The sequence below is a fragment of the Polypterus senegalus genome, chromosome 5 (assembly GCF_016835505.1).
Source record: "Polypterus senegalus isolate Bchr_013 chromosome 5, ASM1683550v1, whole genome shotgun sequence".
Taxonomy (NCBI): domain Eukaryota; kingdom Metazoa; phylum Chordata; class Cladistia; order Polypteriformes; family Polypteridae; genus Polypterus; species Polypterus senegalus.
In genome coordinates this window covers 29,317,610-29,331,544 of record NC_053158.1, presented here as the reverse complement: position 1 = coordinate 29,331,544, position 13,935 = coordinate 29,317,610, and the positions used below count along the sequence as shown (strand labels likewise).

The 13,935-nt window shown below is 36.6% G+C and overlaps 1 protein-coding gene across 4 annotated transcripts in view; it reads left to right on the top strand.

Annotated features, from left to right (window-relative positions):
* Positions 1-13,935, top strand: part of hnf4g (hepatocyte nuclear factor 4, gamma) — a 162,048-nt gene that overhangs the window by 93,275 nt on the left and 54,838 nt on the right. For 2 of the 4 annotated variants that reach the window (XM_039754410.1, XM_039754411.1), the window contains one exon: positions 13,491-13,647. In XM_039754410.1, the coding sequence (XP_039610344.1) occupies positions 13,502-13,647 (146 nt within the window). In that variant the 5' untranslated portion in view covers positions 13,491-13,501. Of the gene's footprint in view, positions 1-11,234; positions 11,335-12,467; positions 12,514-13,490; positions 13,648-13,935 lie in introns of those variants that run through there. The other 2 variants (XM_039754413.1, XM_039754412.1) reach the window with 2 other exon arrangements.

Here is a 13,935-nt window from a genome sequence, read left to right as displayed (position 1 = left end):
AGGTAAAGCAAGGAACATTATAAATGCGGGGAACTGTATTACTTGGCCACTAACCTGGCCACACCCCGCCTGATTGCTGTGTCTGTTTCAAGCTGAATAAACTTGGTTTAGCTAAAGTACTGAGACTCAGGTTCTTGTTTTGGGGTGGAAGATAGGGACTCACACATCACAATTTGTATTTGGTGCTTTGTACTGCGCTATGTAGTGGGGAGCAAAAAGAAAAATGCTTCCCCACTGAAGAATTCAAAAGCGTGCTGTGTCAAACTTGTGTCTCAGGCTGTCTGTGTTGGGGTTGGGGAGTGGTACGCCCCCCCATGGTCCACAATATACATAAACACAGGAGAAATGCAAGGTGAAAGTAAAAGCAGATCCAGTCAACAAAGCAGCCCATCATTAGAGGTCTCTAGAGTTGAATACATGGGATACGATAAGGACAGTGAGACAGGTAAGAAGTTCCAGGTAACAGCTATATAGATCGTGTTGACTGTTTCTTCTTGACTCCTATTAAGACAAGAATCTAAGAGATGAATTGGTAGCTTTTGTGTTGGGTGCTTGTCATAGGTGATCTGAGAGGGGTTTAAATTATTATATAAGGAATTAGAACATTAAAAAAGACTGTGGTGAAAACAATTGGGCAAATGCTTGCGAAAATGTATTCCAGAGTCCAAAGCTGAAGACCAGCTGTTGTAAAGCTGATTTGTTTTTTTTTTGTTTTATTAATTTCTTTGGGGCACAAGACAAGTCTGTCATTTATTCAATCCACGGCAATTTACTCTTAAATAAGACGGCATCTATCACATCATGAATTGACACAAACACGCTTGCAGTGATGCCAGGGAAAGATGCCCTGAGGCACCACGGCATCACAATCAATGACACAAAAGAAAGGTCAAATTTGAATTACAAATAATTTCAAGAAAACAAAACATGGTACAAATATTCAAAACACATTAATGTCTCAATATTAAATTCTCACCATTGCCCCAATCTCACTTAGTGATATGCTTTTTAGTTACACTTCACAGGCTACTGCAACAACAAGAATATGAACTACAGAAGGACTCTTCTGAGGTCAGTGTGTACCTATATTTATGTAGTATTTATGTATTTTTATGTAGTCCTTTTAAATTTGACTTTCTGCATTTTGCCTCTTGACTTTATTTATGCTCAGTATTTCAACATTTTCCTCCCTGAACTCACCCTTACATATATATATATATATATATATATATATATATATATATATATATATATATATATATATATATATATATATGAACATCTATGCATGGAAGTGTGTGTGTCTGTCTGGCCCGGAGGTGGAGTTGGGCTATGGGCTCCACCTTCCGAGGATACACAAGCGAGTACATTGGCAAATGGTATCCCTTTTACTTTTCCTTCCGCCACTATACACAAGTGAGGCGAACACACCGGCAAAAGAAAACCTCCAAAGAAAGACAAATTCGCTTAACCGCTAATGCACAAATGATGCCTGGACGTCAGCAACACAAAACCTCCTAGGATACTCAGAGTAGTTCCTTTCAATAACCTGATATCTCTACATTTCAATTTTTTTTCTGATGATTTCAATAGTATATACTGTTTATTTACAGTGGAACCTTGGGTCATGACCCAAAGTAATTTCCCCCATTGGATTGCATGTAAATACAATTAATCCGTTCCGGACCATACGAGCTGTATGTAAATATATTTTTTTTAAAGATTTTTAAGCACGAAAATAGTTAATTATACCATAGAATGCACAGTGTAATAGTAAACTAAATGTAAAAACATTGAATACCACTGAGAAAACCTTGAACAGAGAAAACTAACATTGCAAGAGTTCATGCTATAGCCTTACAAACCGCTCTCTGTAAACACTTTTTTTAATGACTTTTAAGCACAGGGAAAATAATGAACATTTGAAAAATCCGTAATTTATACAAAAACTAACCATAAACAACCAAGAAAACGAACTTTGCATGAGTCGAGTTCTGGCATGAAGGAAGTGAGGAGGAACTGGATGGAGAGGAGATTACAGTTTTTAGGTAAAGTCTGTAACGATGCAGGTTCACTGTATGCTCCCATCTCACTTCCGGGAGCCCTTAAACCCGTCACCATAGGTAATGTTACAGATGAGCACGACAGTAATACATTACAATGGAGCAATCGGATGGTGCAAAAAGCGCCAAGTGCTTTTATTAAAATCAACAAAACAACAAAAACAAAATCAAAAACAAAGTCCAAATTAAATAAAGTGCAGTGCTTTCAGAATCCTGCAATAAAAAAATGATCCCATAAAAACAGAAGTGAAGTGGAGGTCAAAATCCAATAGAAAAAACTTTTCATTAAATACAACGAGATTAAAACAATGCTCGAAGCAGTCTCTTTAAAAACAAGCCCGGTGCATTCTTTAACTGCCTTCTTTAACTGCCTTGTCACGATCTCTCTCTCTCACTCGCTCTCTTGCACTCTCTCTCTCTCACACTCTCTCTCTTGCTCACTCGCTCGATGCACAGGGAGAGACTGAACACGTGTGAAAATCATCGGCGCGTACAAACCGGAAGGAAAACTGGCTTGTTCATCACCTGAGTGTGTGGTCGTGAACAGATGCAAAAGTTTGGCGAACTTTTTGGTCATAACCCAATTTGTACGTGGTCTGAGACGTTCATGACCCGAGGTTCCATTGTATATATATATATATATATATATATATGTATATATATATATATATGTATATATATATATATATATACTAGCTGCCCCCCGTGGCCACTCGTGTAGTAGTGAAACAGGGCAAAGTTTAAAAATCAATAAACAAACAGGTATTGCTAGCTAAACGAAGGCAAGGTATGCTGCAAAACGTGGCAGGAGGTATACCGACTCCAATGGAGACTGGCGCATGACTGAGCAGGGCCCTGCCCAGCTCCCTACTCCTGACGTCACGTTTCCCCCTCTCCTCGGCCTGCAGCCTCTGTCTTGGATTAGTGTGAATATATCGCTCCTGCAAAAGAACTATGATATGATACTGCAAGTGAACTATGAACAATGAGAGAAATTGCAAAATAAACTGGAATGTTAAAGCAAATTATAGAAAAAACCCTGATCTAAATCCGTTAAGTAGTTCTCTCATGAAAAGTGGACATACATAGAGACAGACAGACGTTGGATTTTATATACATAGAGATATATATTATACAGTAACTGCCAAACAATACAGAGAGTACACAACACGAGTTTCACCCTAATTGGGGCTCATCAGGTGTACGCACTTTTGCCTCCTTTGCAGGGAGCAAACCTCAGACATCAGTGCCCAAGGCAAAGCCTCAGACATTGTGCCACGGTGGCTGGTTCACTTACTTGACAGGGTGTAGATCGGAGTGCTGCATGCATATGGTCTGATCACAATCTGATATTTTACCCACAAGATAACGCTTGTGGTTGTTCAACCAGACCTCAGACATCCACCTTGCCATCTCCATTGCGAGAAGCAGATAATGAACATGTTATATAGTATATATCAAATAATACAAGGGACACATGACACATGTTTTGTCATTTTGCATTCTTGAATTATTAACAATGACAAAATGATTGCTTTGTGGAAACAGGGAAAAATCAACACAAATGTTTCTTCAAATGTGTATGTAATCTGCGACAAACAGTACTATTCTGCTGAGAAAGTACTTAATCTAGCTCAGTGCAGTTTCAAAACGGTTTCAAATAAGTGTGAAGTAGAGTTAGTAGAAGTAGAAATATAACAAAGATGCATTCAAAGTGGAAACAAATTCTTCAGACAAAAGTTGCAATACTGTTTAGATCAAGTACCTAGTTTATCTTCCCAAAAAAGATACCATATCAGCACATTAAATATGACTGGGAATAATTACAAATTAGCGAAGCAAATGATTCATCACTGTCATTTTTATTGTGGAATTCTAAATTACTACTTATTTTTGATATACAGGGCCTATAAAAATACCCACCCACCACTGAAACTTTGATGCTTCCCTACAATGTAGTCAGTGGGTGAAGACCTGTAAATATATGAAGACATTTCTGAGGTCCTGTGCCCCTTCTTGATTATTTAGGTCTGCTGTTGAATGGCATCTGGTGATGCCACCTCTGCATGGTACCAAATCTCAATCCAGACTCTCTTTATGTGTATCTCCTATCTTGTGCAACAGGCTGCTCACCTCCATTCAGAATTCTGTCTCTCTCAATATGCTTAAGATTTGGAGACTCTTTTTTTGGTATATTAGGTTTTATAACCAGGGAATCCTAATCAGCTTGTATTGGGTTTGAGTTGTGTACTTATTGTGATTTCTCTTGTAACACTTGCTCTCATACAGTCCACCAATCTAACATTTACTTGATTTTCTTGTGCTTTGGATAAAAGAGTATACTAAGCAATTTGTAAAAATAATTATGCAAAGTAATTGATCTCATAAATATTCACCCCTTTTAATATGACACATCTAAATCATCACTAGTGCAGCCAGTTGGCTTTAGAATTCACAGAATTGGTTCAATGTTGATCACCCGCCTGAAGATTCAGTTGATTGTAATATAAATGCACCTTACCTGGAAGGTCCAATTCGTGGTAAGACAGTAACATGGCCTAATATGCAAAAAGGAAAAAAAGAACCCTCCACACTGATTAAAAAGCCCAAGTTGGGGATGGCGACAAGAAGATATACAAGTCATAAAATATGTCTTGCAGTGGAGGTAAATCAGAAAAAAACATCTCAGCAGTAAAACTGCCTAGAACAGATTGACAATACAAGAAGAAGACTAGTCAAGGAAGTGACCAAGATACCTTTGAGAATCTCTCAGAGTTACAAGCTACAGTGGAAGACATTAGAGAAACCACAGCCAACAACTGCTGCCCAGGTGCTTCACCAGTCAAGGCTTTATGGGAGATGGCCACTGTCCAAAAAAAAACCAAAACACACAAGCAAGTGCATGACATCTTGACTAGAGTTTTCCAGAAGGCACATCGAAAGAAGGTTCTATGGTCTAATGAGACCCAAATTTAACTCTTTTGGCTATCAGACTAAGTGCCATGTTTGCCATAATTATCAAAAACACACTGCTCCTCCATGATGTATGGTGGTGACAGCATTGTGTTGTTGGGATGCCTCTCTGCAGCAGGCTGTAGAAATCTTATGAGGGTGGAGGGTAAAAAGAATGCAGCAAAATACAGGAGAACCCTGGAGGAAAAACCTGATGTTGTCTTCATGAACCTGTGCCTTAGGAGAAGACTTGTTTTCCAGCTCGATGATGAAGTCAAGCATAAAGCTAAAGCTACAGCTACACTGGAATGGCTTCAAATCAGCAATGTGAATGTCCCGAAGTGGGGGAGTCAGAGTCCAGGGGCCTCATGTATAAACGGTGTGTACGCACAGAAATGTTGCGTAAGAATGTTTCCATGTTCAAATCGCGATGTACAAAACCTACACTTGACGTAAAGCCATGCACTTTTCCACGGTACCTCATACCCTGTCGTACGCAAGTTCTCCGCTCGGTTTTGCAGACTGGTGGCACCCAGCGTCAAAGCAGTGCTACTGTCCCTGTTTGGTTACCCTTTATTTCTTAGAACCACATTCCTGACGCGGCTTTATACATACACTGAAACTAACCGCATATTGTTTATTAGTGTAATGCATCTGATTGTAATTAATCTGTAACAATATAATGGTCCAGGGAACAGCCATAATATTCCAAATACCATAACTGCTTTAGCGTTGTTACTCTCACTGCACCATCTTCTTCTTCTTCTTCTCTCAGCTGCTCCCTTTAAGGGTTTCCACAGCGGATCATCTTTTTCCACATTACTCTCACTGCACCACTCGGAGTATTTATATGACTGTATCTGAGTGGGGAATCACAGCAGCAGCTGATTGGAAAGAGAATTATCGGTATACAGCATCAAGCACACACTGCCTCAGCCACGGCAAAACATTTCAAAGCCTTACCTGTACAGACCTCGCGGTTCAGAAACAGTTACATCCCAAGAACTTTAAATGCACTCAATCAATTGCTCCTTGTAGAACTGTTTGTACTTATAAGTACAATTACCTCACTGTAAACTTGCACTACAGTTATAATATCACACAACCTGCGCCACTTTATAAAGCGCGTATTTACATATGATGGCGATATCATTTGTAAGATGAAATGCAGCAAAATATGTTGATTATATTATACAGATAAAACTTTAACTTCATTTAAGAATTCTATATTGTTAATAATTAAACATGTGAGGACACGGTGCCGTATTGCTAGCAAGTTCATGTATTGTTCCTGCCTCGCGCTGTATATTTGCTGAGGCTTTCGCAACACTGGAAGGATAGATGGATAGAATAATTAAACACATACTATGAAGATATTTCAATGTCCCTTAAAAGTTTTGAAGAACCGTCATTGTAAGCTTACAGATGGCTTAACGTCTATTACAGAGCTGATTGTGTGGCGATTTGGGGAAAGAAAAGTAAGGATAGGAATTGGTGGTTAGTACGTTTGAAAGAGACAGTACTGCTACAATAAATTATTTCATCGAAGTTCGCACACGGTGCAGCAGCATCTTGTGTGAGACATGAACAATCACTGCGCCATCGTGTTCCCATGTTTAATAACATGCTTTCATTCCAATCACCATGAAAATGATATCACGTATACATTTCAGTATTTTAATTATTCAGAGAGCTGTAATATCACAAATGTAATGGATTCTGTGTCCTGTCGGAGAAAAAGAAAGAACGGAAGCACGTAATGATTCACACACATAGAGCACATAGAAGATCAAATACAAAACAAAGCATTTAACATGCTACTTTAGTTACGATGGGATTTGCGAAACTAGTAAATTAAATGGTTTTAAGATGAAGTGTATGATGTTCTACTTTAATGTCAAAATAAACTACGTGATTAAAGTGGAATTTTCGAGATTAAAGTTGACATTTCATGCTTTTTTCCCACTGTGTGCCTATTTTTTTTTGTCTGTACCCAAATAAGCTCAGACGATGGGCTACAACTCGCCTTTTCACGGCGACTTTGATATGTGACAACTTCTTTTTTATTTTTGCACTGTGCGACTTTGTGAACTTCAGCTTTCGAGTTTCTCCAACATGTTATGTCACTCGATCAACCTCCTTTTGTTGATTATACCACTGTTTAAATCAACAAATAGTATGTTTTATCTTTGCCTCCACTTGGTATTCACTGAAATTCTTATTTCCCCCCATGCTTTTCTCATTGTCTTTTCACAGAACACTGAGCTTAAGGGCTATTTATATTGATTTGCATATTCAAAGAGGCATAATTCTGGGAGGATTTGGGTCGGGACAGCAGGCGCGTGCACGTGCGTTACTTTTCATGCTGACCGGGTTTTATGGAGCAGAAGAATGTGGAAGTTGGAGTACGCACAGATTCCTGCATCTGGATTTTTCTGTGCGTAAGCACATTTCTGCTTTTGTGCTTACGTCATGTTATAGTGCGAATTCTGCGCACGGCGTTATGCATGAGGCCCCAGATCTCAATCTAATTGAGAATTGGTGGATGACTTAAAAAGGGCTGCTCATTAACAAAGCCCATGCGATAGAGCTTGAGCAGTTTTTAAAAGCAGAATGGGGAAAACTTGCAGTGTGTAGATGTGCCAAGCTGGCAGAGGGAGATCTGTCAACACAGCTTAGGTGATTTTGTTTAGTAGTAATAGTAGAAGAAGTAGTAATAGTAGTATTAGTGTTGTCATATTTTATATGGAGTACTGTAAAATTCATACTTGCATGTGCATGTCTGCCACATTTCACCATTCTTCGGTGCCACAGAATGTATTAAAAAATGAAATTTAATTGTGATTAACAGAAAACACTGTTCAGCTTACCGGATGCATTGATGTCTTATTAGTCTTTTCTTTTTTAACCATTTGTGACAAAGGTGCTATATCAACGCCTGACTCGACACAGGCAGACACGGGTGGCCCACTTATAAAACAAATAAATGTTTTGTTTTTTTTTCGCCTGTGGGTAATGCCAAACACAATCACCACAATACTTTTTCTTCTTCTTTTCTCCTCCACTCCTCTCCGGCAAGCTTTGACTCCCTCCTCCCGACTCTGGCTCCCGGAATGGTGGCTGCTGGCTCCTTTTATAGCCCACCCAGAAGTGCTCCAGGTGTTTGATGACACATTTCCGGCTGCACTTCTGGGTGTGGCGGAAGAACTACCCACATGGGCTCAGGATCCAATGCAGTGCCCCCTGGTGGTGGCCATGGACCCCAACAGGCTTGAGTTCCAAAGTCCCATGCCCATGGCCCTGATGCAACCCAGGGGGCTGCCATTTAGTGTTGCTGGGGAAGGTACTGTCCTGACCAGGCTTGCTCCCCCAGTCCATACAATGAAGAGGTGTCCCGGCCGGACAAGAACCTCGGCCATCTGTGACACCATCTGTTGTTTACATGAAGCTTAATATTTAGTTAATAACAATTTGAAGTAAAACCACCTCTATATGAACATTGTAAGGAGTACAAAGTAATCCAGTTGAGCCTGATATGAGTGGAATTTCACTTTGAATGAAAGTGGTGGTTTAAACCTTTGGTAACTCATGATATAAGATGGACATTAGCAAGTAAAGTGAAACTTGCCAGTTTGAATCTGTGGTATCATCAGCGTTCAAAGCGCTTGCATTTCAACTAGAATCGATTAGTGGTGGGATTTAAACTAACAATCGTGTGGCTAGTTGGCCAATGTTTTACCCACAGCCTAATAAAGCAGAAACCTGCAAAGTTGTAATGAACAATACATAAAATGTAACCTTGTTAAGAATTTAACTCCTTTCAGATTTGCAAAAGTATGGAATGCAATGACTAAAATAAATAGCGGAAAATCTTTTCATTTTTTTACAACAAAAAAGATCAATTGTGATTTTCAGCAATAAAGAGAATTTATTTTTAACATTACATACAATAAACAGTGTTTAATGCTTAGGCTTCATATTTCATAAAATATGCTTTGATGCAGCTCTGATGTAGATTAGAATGTAGATTACATTTTATTAGTTGATATCCCATTCCCTGATATGTACTTAAGGCAAAAATTGCAGTACTACTATGAAATGTACTCATTTAATAGAGTTTAAGATAAGATAGAGTTTGCTTTTGTTGGTGTTTAACCACAAGGTTATTAAACTGAGAAGAGCTGGGAATCCGTCTTTCGATTAACACTTCAGCAATTAATTTTTGATTTGTTTTCTTTATTTCTCTTGCCGTAGGTCATATTTCATCAACTGTGGTATTATATGATGTATGTTATACTAGAGCATTGTTCGGTTAGGTAGTTTATCGCAGGTTGCAATGCTCTTGTTATGAATAAATGCTTAAAGTCTCTAACGTGACACACCTAAAGTTGCTGTGCATTATCAGAACAAATGAGTGGAGAGATAAACTTTCAGAACTCAGCCAAGGAGTGGCATCCCAATAGCAAATTTTTTCCCACAGGAAGTTTGGAATCATCTTGCTGACAATGCATAGTGATCTTAAAAGCTGAAAAAGGCTTTTTTTGTAAAATGGTTTATGTTCTTCATTGATTTCAAGACGTTGTACTCCAGAGGCTTCACTCCAAATAAATCCACATTCTGTTTTATTAAATGTATGCTTTTGTCTAGTTCAGAATTGGAATTCTTTGAAATTGGAGAACTAATCATATACTGTATTAAAAGGGGTGACATGAATCTTACAATATTTGTATTTAGAGTGGCTTATCTATCTATCTATCTATCTATCTATCTATCTATCTATCTATCTATCTATCTATCTATCTATCTATCTATCTATCTATCTGTCATCACAGACATAAAGCGCACCAACTTAAAAATGAAGAGTGTAAATAATTATTATTGTCCCCCAATGGTATATGCAAAGGCAAACTCCAATTTAGCTAGAGTTCTACAAATAATCAAAGGGTCACACACTGTCCTGTGGAAAAGAAAGCACACCCTTATTTGACTCAATAATTTTACATGTAAAGACATACACAATCATCCAGTTTTCAACTCAAAAATTAGAGAAGCGCACTGGTAGAATCATTGCTTGAGAACCTGGCATTAGGATTCAAGCCCCAGTTTTTAAGGGCGGAGTGGTGGCTTTGAGCCTAAGGAGCTGGACTGTATGTTGAAGGTTGCTGGTTAAAATGCTGCTACTACCAGAAGGGATACTACTCCATTGGGCCCTTGAGCCAAGCCCTTAACCAGAAAATTGCTCTACAGATGCTGTACAATGGCTGACCCTGCACTCTGACCTCCAGAGGTCATGTGAAAAAGATAGTTTTACCTCAGGGATTAATAAAGTACATCAAATCACATTATTTTTACTTATATAGTGGCACAGCAATTTGTGAGGTTCAAGCTCTGCCTCTGGTTTATTAGATATTATCTGTGTGCAATTTGCACGTTCTCCTTGTGTCTCTGTGTGAGTGACGTTGTATGTCAGCATTGTACCCCGCAATGGCCTGGTGTCCTGTCTAGTTCTGGCTCCAGCCTTTTGCCTAGAGCAATCAGGATAGTTTATGGCCCCCATGACCCTAAATTAGTTGAAGTGGGTTTGAGAATATTATGAGAATTTTTGTACTTTACTTTTTAAATGGAGATAGATAGATAGATAGATAGATAGATAGATAGATAGATAGATAGATAGATAGACTCATTATGTGTAAGCTATAGTCTGGCACACGCATACCTCAAAAAATTCAGTTGCTAAAAATCTAGTGTCACCATATTTTTTTCCTTTAGTAAGTACAAATTTACCAATAGATGTCTTTCACATTGCTACTAAATAAATATATAAAGCAAACAAAACAATCTTTTTTGTTTCAAATATATTTATTGGTATTGTGAATTATTTGGATAGGAAACTAATACTTTACAAGTTCTTTTCCAGTGGCACCCTGTCATTACTGTAAACATTGATTACGGGTTTATAATTATGTACACATCAGCAGAGCCTTTCAGGACGTTAGATTAGCAGTCAAAAAAAAAAAAAATACAAACAGCCATAAGAAATACCCAAGTCGTGTAGCTCCTCCCATAAAACTTAAACTGGTAATCCACTCTGGATGGAATATCTAACTCCAGGTTATTCTGTATTGGGCATGTGTCAAAGAGTAACATAAGAGCTGAAGCCTTACTGAACAAGGCGGTGTAATACAACTGCTTATGTTACTTTCAAGGATGACTCTGAATGAATCCCTAATGGAAATGGAGATGGCAAATTACAGCGAAGTTTTAGATCCAAGTTACACTGCTTTGGAATTTGAAAATGTGAATGTTCTTTATGGAGGTGGTGAGTGTACCAGAGTTGGGCTTTTGCTATTATTTTTATTCTTAGCAACATGTAAATGGTAGTATAGATGACAGTATGAAGGTTGCTTACTACATGTCTACTTTTATATTCAGCACATAGCAGCTATATATATATAAATAGATGAATTAACTTATGTATATTTATAAAGATTTGTAGTTAAAGAGATCTGTAAATCCATCTATCTATTGAAATAGGTTTGTAGACTCTCTCTCTCTTTTATATATATATATATATATATATATATATATATATATATAGATAGAGAGAGAGATATATATATATATATATAAGTGATAGAGAGAGTCTATAATATTTATAACTTATGTATATTTATAAAGATTTGTAGTTAAAGAGATCTGTAAATCCATCTATCTATTGAAATAGGTTTATAGAATCTCTCTATCTCTTATATATATATATATATATATATATATATATATATATATATATATATATATATATATATATATATATATATATATATATATATATATATATATATATATATATATATATGTATATATATATATATATATTTACTACATACCAGTCAAAATAGACATGTGTGTACTATGTCTTTCTTTCTCTCTCTAATATAATATATATACAGTATAGTGTCATCTGTCTATCTATATTACAGTATACACACATGCATAAATGTAGACATGTACAGTTTCTGTTTATATTCATGTAACCAGATTGTCCTACTTTGTTAACAGAAAACTCCTACTTTTTATATTTTGTGCAGGTTTATTAAATTGAACATAAATGCAAAAGAAGATTAGCTTTGCTTAAATAAAAATAAATAAATACAGTTATGACTATTTAAAAAATCATTTCTTTTAAACATATTCACAGTAAATAATTCAAACCAGCCATTTTTATTATCTTGTTTTAAAGGAAAATCCCTGACAGAGCAAAATTCCACATCTTAACTTGTTTTTAGTATCTTAGTTTTGATGTTTTAGGCATTTATTAACAGATTTTATTACTTTATGGTGATGTGAGATTTCATGAAAATGACAGTCTTTACTGCAGTGACTTTGCTTTAAAGTGCAACTGTGTATGCTTAGAAAAGAAAGACAAAAAGAATCACTGCAACTGAGCACAAGATAGGCATTATCATTACATATTAAATTAAATCCAGAGAAAAGAAGGGTTTGTATAATGCTTTATCCTGTGTGACACTATCCCCTTGTCCTATCAGCTTGGAGGGTAATATTTAGCTAGGAGTAAGTCTTGTTTTTGAAGCAAAGTAACAGTTTAACCTTATGCTATTTTGTTTTAATCTTAACTTTAAATGTGGTGGAAAATATGCTGAAGTTAATAGAAAAAAAACAATGCATCCATCCTTTACCGATACCCCCTCCTCTCTATCTCTCTCTCTCTCTTTATATATATATAATATATATGTGTATGTATGTATATGTGTGTGTGTGTGTATATATATACAGTATATATATATATATATATATATATATATATATATATATATATATATACTGTATAAACAGTATGTGTCTCCTAATTAAGCTAACACAAAGTAGTCACAAATGCAATTTTGAATGAAAACCTGATGACTTTTCTTACTTTAGTACTTGATAAAGTTTGATTACAAATGGATTTAAATTACATTAGTGTCTAAATTATCTCATATAGATTGTTCCAAACACATATTAATATTATAACTTTTTCACTAGACTTGAGGTTATTTTGGAAGAATTAAGTGGAATAGGAGTGGTGAGCGTTATTGGACTGAACTGCCTGTTCCCATCTAGGTTATTCTAATATTCTAATAACTTTGATGTTGCATTTTATTCTTTTATTCAACTTACACATCCTAATCTCAAATTGTACTTTGCATTTAACGTAGTGTAATTGGAAAGAGTTCAGAAATGTGCCAATTAAATTCTAGGGAATAAGGCTCAAGCATCTTTATCAAACGTGTATTTCATTTTGGCTGAAATATTGTGTTTTTTCTTTTGTATTTGATGTACTGCAGCTCAAAATAGCTTCATTCAGCATTTTTGGAACAAGTCAACTCTGCTGTTCCCTAAAATGTTTTGCTGGACTCACAGTTGTTATCTGTGGTGCAACAGACACATTTTAACTTAACTTTTTATTTTTCTCAACAGATCCAGGCACAATGAGTTTGCAGGAGAATGGGGTGAACAGTCACTGCTCAATTTGTGGAGACAAAGCAACAGGCAAACATTACGGGGCATCAAGCTGTGATGGCTGCAAGGGCTTTTTTCGCCGGAGTATTAGGAAAAGCCATGTTTATTCTTGTAGGTAAGTAAAGACAGAAAGGGCAAAACTTTGACCAGATGCTATGGTATACAATATCTTCTTAACTGAATAAAAATTGTATCATAAAGACATTTAAGGTGCTAGTTAAATGTAGTGTTTGGAAGATGAACTTATGTGTCCTCCACATGACTGTCCCTTCTAAACAGCTGTCATATGTGCAGTAAAGTATTATAGGCTAATATTTTATTGTTGTGAAATTAAATGAAAGAAATAGAGGAATCACATCTTGGCGATAAAATATGCATTTTCATTTTCATTTGTGCAATAGTT